This window comes from Oculina patagonica, chromosome 1 (genome assembly GCF_052425735.1).
Source record: "Oculina patagonica isolate OP01 chromosome 1, crgOcupat, whole genome shotgun sequence".
NCBI classification, from domain to species: domain Eukaryota; kingdom Metazoa; phylum Cnidaria; class Anthozoa; order Scleractinia; family Oculinidae; genus Oculina; species Oculina patagonica.
The window spans coordinates 7,960,572-7,972,784 of record NC_135758.1 but is presented as its reverse complement, the minus strand read 5'-3'; the positions used below and the strand labels follow the sequence as shown (position 1 = coordinate 7,972,784).

Here is a 12,213-nt window from a genome sequence, read left to right as displayed (position 1 = left end):
CCATGCATCACAAAAAGCTCTGTAAAAGTAATTTTCTTTCTTTTTTCAGGGGTTGAAAGCGGTGATTTTCGCGGAAAATCGATAACATGTTATTTTGATAACCCGGGTCTATCGATTTGTTTCTTTTTAATTTTTTTTTTCATTTTCTTTTGTTATTTGTATTATCTTGCACTATCCTAGCCCAGAGGTTAATGCATTAAATGCGTTGTGAACGAGACTAAAAACATTTGAAGTCGGGTTGAGTTTGTAGCTGTCTTAAATCAGTTGATAACAAATGTCAAAATCGTTGAACGTGCAGAAACAAATGAAGCTCACCCAATCTAGGAAATATAACTCGATACTACCCCTTTATATCGGAAATATTAAACCTTGAATAAAGAAAACTAAAGAGTGAATTCGAAATTAAAACTATTTTATTCCCGGCTATGAATAAGGCAACAACAACAAATCACATAACTATTATGCTAAACAGCTTTGTTTTTAATTATTCCATTGTTTTAAAAGCTGCAAAATCAGCCACTAAGAATCGAGCTTTTCAAGAGTCTGTCATCGCTGTTTTTACAAGAACAGCGTAGACAATTCAGGGGTTTAGACACGTTAAGCTTTGTTGTTACATTTTCTCGCTCCGAGCGGCAAGAACAAGAACAGGAACAACAGAAATGGCAAATTGCGCGCTTTTTTGCAGCCTGGTTTTGTTGGTTTACATTTGTAGATCTGCGGAAGGTAGGTTTAATTATAGAAACGTAACTATATGTACTCATGATCTTCTAAAAAGGCAAATAAATGTCGGATACAAAAATCATTCAAAAATTCACTTCAAAAAATTCCCTCTGTAGATTCAATATCGTGCAAGTATATTTTACTAAACCCTTTTTGCGTGCGGTTGTAGTTCAGAGTTTTGCTAGCTGTCGAGTTAAATCGGCGAAATTCTAGTTCTAAAAATAATAATTGTCCTTTAATGGGAGCTTTTTTTTAAAAAAAATAGGGGATTTTTCAAAGGGATTTGTGCACGATGAAGCATCTTTTGCTAATGCTTGTCAACATGTATGTCTCAGTTTCAATATCATACGCGAGTAGTCCAATTTTCCTCTAGCTTCTGCAACGCTAGGGCTAGTTTTAACAACTTTAATATAAACTCCAACGCAATGCAAAGAAAACTCAAACGTTTTCAGCTGCGATTTGCACAAATTGTGTTCCTTCACATGCACGTGTGTCGTGACATGCATGTGCGCTTCGAAAAAAATCACGTCAGTATTCAAGAAATGATCACACACAAGTTAGCAATATATTATACTCAAAGCAATTACCAATTCAAGTCTTCAGCTTTTTTTACATTTGACCATTTAAACACTTGGAGGTTTAAGGGGTATGGTAATTGCGGGGATGAAATAAAACATTAATTTAATATTTTGTTTATGTTCCGATCCATTTAACTACCGATTTTTAGTGGTTTCCCCCTTTTCTTCATGCACACAAAATATCGTACAGCGACATCACCGATGCTGAATAACGTAATTTAACTCCAACTTGCCTAGGTTTACCATCATAGCGCAGTTTTATGTGAAAAATATACGACTAAACTAGCATTGTCAAAAAACTCATTCAAGAAAATTAGTTGGCTTAGAATTTATTTTTCTTCGAAGATATACTAACATGACGTGACAGGTTGTCTCATACTCAATTCGTTCGTGTCATGCCAACATCAAATCTTTCCCCATATCTAAATAATGTTATTGGCTGGGCTAAAACAAGTTTTTGCATATGCAATGTTTCTTTATGATGACTTTTTAAAGTTAAAATCAATCTCTGGTTTTGCAGTTTAAAGATTGTTGCAGAGCTTGCGAATATTGCTACTGTGGGGTGGCTATAGCTATAGCTTCAATAGCATTTATGTTAAACATGAAAAAGTAGAATATAGATACTGCATTCGCAGGTGACAGGAGGTTCAAACAAAAATTGAATGAAGCCGAAAACCGAACAGGCAGAAAATCAGGTTGCTAGGGTATCGCTTCATGCGAACCATAAATTTACGTAAAATAAATTAGAAATGAAGCAATGTGAGGCATTTATCTTGGCTTTCTGACTTGACAAGCAAGGTTAAATCGATACGGATTATACTTTAAGAACCCAAAAACCTTTCAGGAAAAACAATTGATCTTCATGTCGTGCGTTATGAACAGTAAAAGTATAGTACATTTTCTCAATTTTTAATCATTTTCAAATCATCCAGTGCAAATATTAATTAAACGAAATATATAGTTAGGGGCATATCCCATCGACCTAACTGCCCAATGCTGCAACGTCCCATTCGTAGCAAACGCCAGCACGTTTGGACACACACAAAGCGTCCACCGGAAAGTGAAATGAATATTAAATACTGGGTACGCACGTACAGTTACGCACGATTGTGCAACTGGCGGGTTTAAAAATTGCGTCACTTTTGTTTGCGCGTTTTCACCGATTTGGGCCAGGAAATGACCAGCACAAGTGGCAAGCTGAGGAAACAAATGCATGGAGGTGCATTTTTCTGATGGAGACGAACTGCATAAAAATGACAAGGCGTTCTTTTAATATGAATCTCGTTGAAGCCGGAATTTTTTTCTGTTTTTTTTTTCTTTGCAATTTCTTTACTTGCAATTCACTGCGAGGATCATTTATTCAGTTTGAATCCATTTCCACTGGCAAGTAATTTTTACGTGCGCGCGTATACTGCGTTTATATTGTGGCGGCACGTATTAAAACATTGAAAACATATGAATGCATTGAGTCTGCAGAAAGAAGTTAAACGTAAATTGGTAAAAACTGCCCTCAAAGAAATTGAAAGAACATAAAATTCAATTAAAAAATGGAAAACCATAGTTAAACAGGATTAAAGCGCATGCGCCGCAAACAGCTCAAGCGATACTTCCATGCCGTTCAAATCCTCGCAGTTTAAAGAGTTTTATTTAATTCTGAGCTAAGTAGACATTTTGTTATATATGTTGTCTTCCTCTAGCTGTGACAATTATCAAGCCGTATCCGAACGACGCATTCGTACTCAGTGGATCAGCGGTCAATTTCACGTGCATTATTGTTGGTGACAATGGACAGTCTCCACTAAGGGTGACGTTTCAGAGAAGAAAGGAAATTGGAGATCCTTGGTTTGATATTGCCAACACGGAGAGAGTTTTTCAGACGAACGAGACCGAAGGTGAGACTAGCGATTACTTCTACAACTGGGATGAATCATAGAAGAATTGAATTCGTACCAGTTTACTCGAGACCTTGAAAGTGTCGAAAGCCAGCAAACATGCAGCTAGGCCTATGCCAATTGGGCTCGTTACATGCTGGAATTCTTCACAATAATTGCTAACATCAGTCATGAAAAATAGCTTGTCAAGTGACGGTGTTATGTTTAAAAGGTTGATAAACATTCAAGAATGTGGCATAAATTGAAGTTTTCTATGAAATCGTTGACTTTTCGCATTGATATGTGCTGTAAACCTAAAATTGTTCAGAAGTTTCTTTAAACGCCAAACGTCGTTCAAAAGTTGCCGAGTACAGTACATGTAGACGGGTCTACATGCAGCGGCCGTTGCTAAAATACAGTGTTTTTATATGAATCTAATTGTCAAACAAATTCTGTTAATTTGGCGAAGGGGCAGGGCAAGAGGGGGGAAGGTAAGCTTGGAAAACATTAAAGTTGGAGTGCAGTGTATTTGCAAAAGACTGGAGGAGGCAGTGAAACTAAAATAATGTGGTGGAACCCTTTTATTGATTGTCATAAGGGCCTCGTGTAAACTGCCAAACACGGACGGCAGCTCACGTGACATTTACCGCTTGTACAGCGAACCCAAGCACGAAAATCTAACATGGTGAACTGGAGGTTATTAAATTTAAGATGTGGCCATTCTCTATGATTGACATCATTACGGTATATCCATTTAAATTATTTAAGGGTTAAAAAGCTAAGGTGTTTTTTCTTGGGAGAGATGTATATGAGTTCAATTTACTAAAGGAATATTTTTTGGAAGTAGCATATATACGAACGGACCCGCGCAGAGGTTGTGCATAGGAAACCTAGCATAGTTAAGCTTCTTAATAGACACCAAAGAGGCATATCTGAGTGCCCGTATTATGGAGATGTTCCTATTATAGACCGCCAGCGTAGCGCTTTAGCGCGTTGGGCTAGGTAGGTAGGTAGGTAGGTAGGTAGGAAGGTAGGTAGGTAGGTAGGTAGGTAGGTAGGTAGGTAGGTAGGTAGGTAGGTAGGTAGGTAGGTAGGTAGGTAGGTAGGTAGGTAGGTAGGTAATCTTTATTTCCACATGGTTTAAACATCAGCTTTTTAAAACGCTATATGCTCGGGTCGAGCGGTCCCGGTGTCGAGCCCTGGCCGGGGTCACTGTGTTGCATGTGTTTTTGGGCAAGACACTTTACTTTCATAGTCCCCCTCTCCACCCAGGTGTATAAATTGGTACAGGCGAATTTAATGCTGGGGTAACCCTGCGATAGACTAGCATCCCACCCAGGGAGGAGTAGAAATATTCCTAGTCGCTTAATGCTACGGAGACTGGGATAAGCTCCGGCCTGGAATAGGCTCGACGCAACTTTAACTTTTACCGGCTATAAAGGTAAAAGGTAAAAAGGAAGTTATTCATATGATTTCTAGTCTCGTTGGACCAAGTGAACTGCTTGAAGGTGTCCGTAAACTGAGAGGCTTAAGTGTAAATGTGTTCCTCTTTGCCGCTAAAGAAATACTGTTACTCTTGTTTATATATCCAGGGAACAGAACAAGCGCTACATTGCACGTCATGAACATTACAGTAGAGGATGACCATGATAAGGGACAATACCGGTGCGAGGGAATGTCTGCAACAGGAGGAAGTTCGCAAAGTCATAGGTTCACCGTACGAGTCATACCAAGTAAGTAAGAAGTGCCAGATTAAACTCGCTGTTGCAATCAATAGTAAACCCAAGACTACCTTAAGGTTACTATTTTTAGCGACTACTAATTTTAGCGATTTTTTCTGAGCAAGATTTAGCGACTCTATTTAATTTAGCGATTTTCCGAAAAGTTTTTAAAAAATCAGTGATCTCCTGTAAACCAGTTTTTGATGAGCCTGCCAATGCACACGTATTTCCGGCTGTCGCTTGTCGTTCACAGGCTAGTTTTTGATAAACATAAAGCTAAGATAGGATAAATGTTCAGTAACAGAACAAACTCACTTAAAATTGAACGAACATTTGCATTTTTTCATTGCCAGAAATAACAAAGTCACCGGCATCCATTTCTTGAAGAATTTTTCAAGTCAGCTATGTTTAATTTTGTTTTTCTTTGGGGTCGGAGGGGGGAGTACATAAATTTAACGAGTATTAAATTTGACCGAGACAAATTTTAGCGAGTACAAATTTTAGCGATTTTCGCCCAACTCGCTAAAATCTCTAAAATTAGTAGCCGCTAACAAGAGAGTCCAGGATAACTTGCATGCGCATGCGCCAGTTTTTCCCCCAAAATTGGGGGGAAAAACCATATTTGGAAGCACTTTTGAAAACGTGCGCGCACAGATGACGAGTTCAACTACGCGACCGTGTACTAAAGCAGGATCACCGGAATAACTTTAAAAAAGCGTAGCTTTCCAGTCAGTGTCTACTAAAAACTAACGGCCAAAACACAAAGCGCTATCCGTCAACTATTCCAAGTATTTTGTAGATGTTTATTGAATTGGTTTTGGATGAAATTTAGCAAAATTTTTTTTTCTTGCATTTATTCGCGCGCTTGGTCGCGTTGTTGAATTCGTCATTTGAGCGAGCATTTTTACCCAGCGCGCGCGTCCCAAACAAGTGACGCCACACTCCTCGCTTCTGATTGGTTCGTCCTGAGCTAGACTACCGGTATAAAACTGGTTTTAAAGAATAAATCTTTGTTCCTGCCAGACTACCGGTAGTCTGTCTTTTCTCTTAGGGTCAAAGGAGCGCGCGCATATACTAATCTGCAGAGACGCGAGCCGCAAACTTGCGGATGAACGAGAAAGGGATTGGGGCGAGACGAGAAAAAACATGTTTTTCCTCGATCGCGCGGGGTGAGCGCGCGCGCTCTCTTGTCTTGCCCCAGTCTCTCCTCGCGCGTACTGAACCTTCTCCTAAGCCTCATACTGCCTTACAAATTTCTAGAAAAAAACAGACTGCAAGCAGTCTAGTTCTGAGCATGTGCATGCAAGTTATTCTGAACTCTCTCTTCGCGCGCCTGGGTTCAAACCATATAAAAGCGCGCGGAAGAGAGAGTTCAGGGACTGGACTACTGACAATAGTAATCATGACTATAGCTCACACACGTTTTCCTGCGCGCTTTGCATCGGCTTCAAGCGTTGCTTTGAGTTTATTTGGTTCTCTGAACTAGTGATTTGTGATTACTTTGGTTTTGGTTTTTGCGACACTCATTTGCAAACCGCTCCAAATTAAAATTAAAATTATCTTGACAGGGGAAGATCTGCCAGTGGCTCGTGTTATTCCAAACCTGACAGTATCATGGGGAGACAGCGCGACGCTTTACTGCAACCTCACTCACAAGAACAACGAGATGACGACACCGATAGACAAGGTTACATACCTAAGGGGTAACAACACTGTGAAAATAACCAATGACGTCACACAGGCGTTGATCCTACCTTCTGTCAAGTCCAGAGATGGAGGAGATTATGTGTGCAGGATCCGAGTGCTGCTTCATTCGAATTCACGATTCCCATACTACGTGACCTCGTCTCCTGCATATCTTCACAGTAAGAGTTGGGCGGGGCGTTAGAAATAGGAACTCTAACTAAAATACTAACGTGAATCTGTTAAAGGTCCCCCCCCCCCCCAAAGTTGTATTGGAAGTAGTGTTCCCGGTCCATAAAAAAATTATTCTTCTTATGAGTCCTCACAAAAAGAAAAGCAATAGAGTTAGTTAATCACATATTCACTTAGCCGCTTTCCCTCTTTCCCTAGCCTCTTAACCGCTTATTCAGCAGTTCGCGAGCTGGACTTCCCAAGTGATATATATTGCAGCAATCTCTTATAACTTGATCGGAAAATTTTAAATAATTTCGAAATCGTAAATATAAGTCTTCACCCCAGATACTAGCGTAACCTTTCTCTACACTCTTAACAGTATCTTGAAGTGGCGTGCTGAAAGGAAAAATGGACAAGTAGATGCGAAACAACCATTTAGTCTGTGTCTGAGCCAAGTGGCCCATACAGCCGGAGCTTATCCCGGTTTCCGTAGCATTAAGCGACTAGGAGTATTGCTACTCTCCCCTGGATGGGATGCTAGTCCATCGCAGGGAAACAACCATACCATAATGATAAATATCAACCCAAAAATACCTCGACAAATTACTTAAACCAGGGAAGATTCCATGCCACACATGGTAGAATACGTTAATCTTAAACTTTTTTAGACTTACATTATTGAAAAAAAAAGAGAAAAAAATAAAAAAAAAAAAAAAAAATAAAAAAAATTATAAACAAAAAAAAAAAAACGCGTCAGAGGAAATCCACCTTTAGTCTGAAGTGGCAGCCGTCTTCTAGGCCTAGCACCTGGACGAGGGGCGCGGGCGAGACGTTCCTTCTCGCCAGTGCCTCCAGGAGCTAGCTGCTGTCGCTTCAGACTATAAATTTAACTCAGAGATTAAAAGAAAACGATGTCTTTCCGTTCAACAGTTCGTGTCAGGTTTCCCATCAAGGAGGCGAAGCTTGTGGCTTACATTGGAGATAGTGTGGCCCTGGTCTGCAGCGCTGAAGGTTACCCCTTGGATGTTGAATGGAAGAAAAATGAAGCAGGATCTTCTGTGATTATCAAACGTAAGTGCGATAGTAAAAGTTAAGGTAAAGCATGCTGTCGAGCCAAGTGGCTCATCTGGCTGGAGCTTATCCCGGTTTCTGTAGCATTAGAGCGACTAAGAGTATTTCTACTCCCCCCTGAATGGGATACTAGTAATAGTCCGTCGCAGGGTTACCCTGCAGCGAATTCGCCGGTACCAATTTATTCACCTGATCAGTGGAGAGAGACACTATGAGGGTAAAGTGTCTTGCCTAAGGAGACAACGCAGTGAACCAGCCAGGTGTCGAACCCGGACCGCTCGATCCGCAGTGCGGCGCACTATTAGCACACCTCGCCTCCCACAAAGTGCGATATTTTAATTTAAAGCTATATCAGACTTGCCCTCAGAGTTTTTTCTCTCAAACCAGTTACAACATGGTATTAAAATGAATTACGGGACATAAGTCTAAAGAAGCTGTTTCGTTCAGTCGAAGGATATGTGAAACACTTTGTTAACTTATTTAGACCAGGGACAGACTAAATGACGTCATAACAGACAAATGATCGCCAATAAAATACTCACGTTCGGATCGATTCTCAGATTACTGATTCACTGTTTCACATCACTGAATCAATCACGATCTCAGCGTCTAACAGCCACATCAGTTAAAAATTTAAATGATTTTTGTTATGTTTTTATCATCAACAGCCAATGGTCGTTTCATACTGCAGGGTGATTCAATTCTCATGATCCAAAACATAACCGTTGAGGATTCTGGGAACTACTCGTGCAGTGCAAGTGACGGTGCTGGTCAGCAGTTTTTCCTAGTTACAGTGAATTCCACCCCGACTTCTACCAATGGTGAGAGAAAATATTAAATTAAACCATGCATGCAGGACCGCTTTCGATATAGTTTATTATGCATTAATTGGTGACATTGCTTCTTTCTCCGCAACAGTTTCTGAATCAAATATCACTGCCACGTTTAAACGTTCACTGCGGTAAAACTCCCTGCTTGATTCTATTTAGCCTTAAAAAATACACAGCCGGTTTCTGAATATCTTATATTACGTACAGCTTTGAGAAATAATCCATCGAAAGTATTACAATCTAGGCTGGCAACACTTTATGTCAGAGGGACAGTCCAAACATTCTACAGAATTAGTCTAAACAGTGCCAGTTTAAGTTTTCTTTGCACCTTTGCTTAAATATACACCTCAACGATTGCCTTAAGGCGAATTTACACGAGCAATTTCCATATGGCAGTATTGATGTCACAATCTTTATTTGCTCGTGTAGATGAGAAAACTTGGCTAATTTTTATGTGTAAAATATATTTGTTGAAAACCTGGCGAGTTAGCTTTTACGTGACCAGGTATCACATACAAAAATTGCTCGTGTAGACGACTCGTCACATAAAATGTGGAAAATATTGCGTCAGAATATGTGGTCCCCAATCTCCTTAGCTCCCACAAAGCACTGCACGCATACCTCTGTGCGTATTTCTGCTACCCAATGTTTTTACTGGCGCACTTAACTTTGGACTGCTGACAAATAATTGTTGTGTCATCTACACGATCAAATATATTTGCCACATAAAAATTAAATTACCCGCTTTAATGGGACATATCCTAGCTAAGAAGCTATGAGACCGATCTTGCATTTCCGAATTAAGGCCAATTTTCTCAGACGCAGGTTGCAAGGCCCGAGGTTGCCAGAAAGTGCATGCATTAACTGCCTGATTAAGGGTTGCATTGCTTATTAATAATGCTCACGATTTTCGTATATTTCAGTGGCTGTTACTACCATGGGTCCTTGTTATCTGGCAACCATTTTACCAGCATTGATGTGGATTTGGTGGAGGCCCTCAATATGGCAGTGAAAATAGAAATAACATTAATTAGGCGCAAACATCTAGTTATTTCTTACGCCTAGCACTTTTATACCGGCTTTTGGCCTTTGGTTACATGGTATTGACATTAAGGGACGGACCATAATAATTGTTTTGGAGGGCGGGGAGATCTTTTTTTTTTTCCAAAATAACCAATTTTTTTTGTCAGTGTCGTTGTTTGTTCCAAAAAAAATTCGGCTGCAGTGTCCTGCAGATAAGGTTTTTTGATGTCTGCAGGCAAGTCATTAGGGCTTTTTTTTGCTTTTGCAAACGATTTTTTTCAACCACCATTTTTGAACCCCCCCCCCCCCCCCCCCGCCCCGTCCCACAAGACGGATAGAAATAATTTGCAGTGATTGTGAAGTTCATTCAGATAGATCGTGCCTTAAGCCAGGAATTCGAAGGACCTTTTTTGTGAAAGATAGAGTTGAGATTAGGAATTTCTTTATTAGTCCCTTGACTATTGACGTTACTTTGAATGATTTCCAGGCATTAGATGAGTGGATTAGAATTAGTGTTACTGCATTGTAAGGCCGTGAACCAGGTCTAACTTAGATTTGGAATTACTTAATAATTTCCGAGTTTATTGAAGTAAAATGTGAAGCTGAGCCAAGTATTACTAACGTACTTACAATCTGTTTTGAGATTTAGTAATAATAGCTATTGCGATATTTTATGAAGCAGGAATTTCGCTTACGTACAATGCAGTAAGATAATAACTTATTTCCCTCTCACAGTTTTAGTTTTATTTATAGTAAGAGTAATCACAATGAAATCTCATCTCTTTTCCATCCACCAATACATTAAAGTAATAAATCAGATTTTGACTAGCCAAGGAAAATAAAATTTTTAACTTAAAATAAAAAAAAACTGTTGCTACATTTAAAAATAATTTATACGAAATACATTTCTGTTGTTCTTGACAATTATCATGTTTAAATCAATTAAAGTATTTCTTGATGATTTTTTAAAATAAAATTTTCTAAAATTAGTTCCTGTCGATAACCAATTTCTTAACACTTGAGGACTCGAGGAGAACGTGGGACTTCGTTTTGAGCTCAGTAAACTAGTTAAAGAGAACGGACTTTCCATACATATTGTGGGCATTTGTCGATTTTCCGCGGTATCGCAAGCAGCCCTTTGTTCTCTCGCCAAGATGCAGTGTAAGTCAAGGTTTTAAAGTTGTATTAAGAGCTTATTATTTACGCTTTTTCTTCAATGCGCGCGAGTAGACGCCCCAAGTCGCTCGTTTTCGGCTTTGAATCGATAGAGTTATTTGAATAAAATCGCTTTGAAATCGCGCGCAGGAGATCGCACGGGATTCATTTGTGTAACGAACTAAGCTATGCTCCTCCGCCATTTTGTGTTACATGTCCGCGCGCACCCTCTGTCCGTTTTTGTATCCAGCAGTCTCCTGCGAATCAAACGAGCGACTTGGAGCAAGTGCATTTTATGTAAATACCCCGCACACAACAGAACGTCAAATCACAGATTTTTTTCGGCGATGACCTAATAGATAGTGCCTTTTAAACCAGAAGTACTTCAAGAAATGTAAAACCGACGTTTTATTTCCCTTTCAGTCAATTAGAAGCTGACAAAATTTGCTGACCCATGTACAGGCTAAACTACACAGGCTTATCAAGGGATAAACAAACTTTAAACAGCTAGGGACTGATGTTATAAATTTATTTTGGCCCAATATTTCGGTTGAACAAAACCAACCTTCATCAGGGGCATACAATGCTAAGTGAGTATGGAAACAAACGGTAACAAAATTTAAATAAACTAAGATGAAAAACCGGTACGTGATAGGCTGATAATAAGAAAACAAAACAAATAACGGTAGAAGATAGAAATAGCATACAACTGACAAACAAAATATATCAAGTTTCATCCCGTCTATTCATGCCATAGGGTTCAAGTGTTTTTCCTAATTAGAAATTAAAAATGCTTCTGTGGCTTTGCGGATGCTGTCTCTATGTGAGTTTATGAGTTCTATGGGGATGAATTCAAGGTTGTCCATTGAGTGTCCGGCGAGAGCGAAGTGGTCTGAAACGGCGGTGGGTTGATCAAGTGACTGTTTACGAATTACTTTTTCTATTGCACGTCGGTGTTCTCCGAATCGGTTTCTTGCTTTACGTTTTGTTTCTCCGATGTACTGTAGCTTGCATTTATTACACTGGATCATGTATATTAAGTTGGAGGAATAGCATGATATGTGCTGCCGTATTTGACGTTGTTCGTTTGTAGAGTGGAAAGTGTAAGAGCTAGTTCCTTCTTTGATAAAAGGGCAGGTCTTACACCGTCTTCTATTGCATCGGAAAACTCCGGGAGGCTTAGGGGGTTGCTTGCGGTGCTGGGCTCTAACAAGGATGTCACGTAAGTTCTTCGATCTACGGTAGGATATCAAGGGAAGAGAAGGGAAAGCTTCCCTGCATTTTTGGGAAGAATGTAGAATGCTGATATTATTGCGAATGACTTTAGATATGTTGGGAAGGATTGGGTTGAATGTTACGACAAACGGTATTCTGTTTTCCTCCCTCG

At 39.7% G+C, this 12,213-nt stretch overlaps 1 protein-coding gene across 1 annotated transcript; it reads left to right on the top strand.

Annotated features, from left to right (window-relative positions):
- Positions 1 to 579: 579 nt before the first annotated feature.
- On the top strand, positions 580 to 10,663 carry LOC144654032 (neural cell adhesion molecule 2-like). Its single transcript, XM_078514152.1, has 7 exons — positions 580 to 723; positions 2,996 to 3,190; positions 4,762 to 4,902; positions 6,459 to 6,755; positions 7,678 to 7,818; positions 8,487 to 8,639; positions 9,572 to 10,663. Exons 1-7 carry the CDS (start codon positions 660 to 662, stop codon positions 9,658 to 9,660), a joined length of 1,080 nt encoding a protein of 359 aa, XP_078370278.1. The 5' UTR covers positions 580 to 659; the 3' UTR covers positions 9,661 to 10,663.
- Positions 10,664 to 12,213: the final 1,550 nt, after the last annotated feature.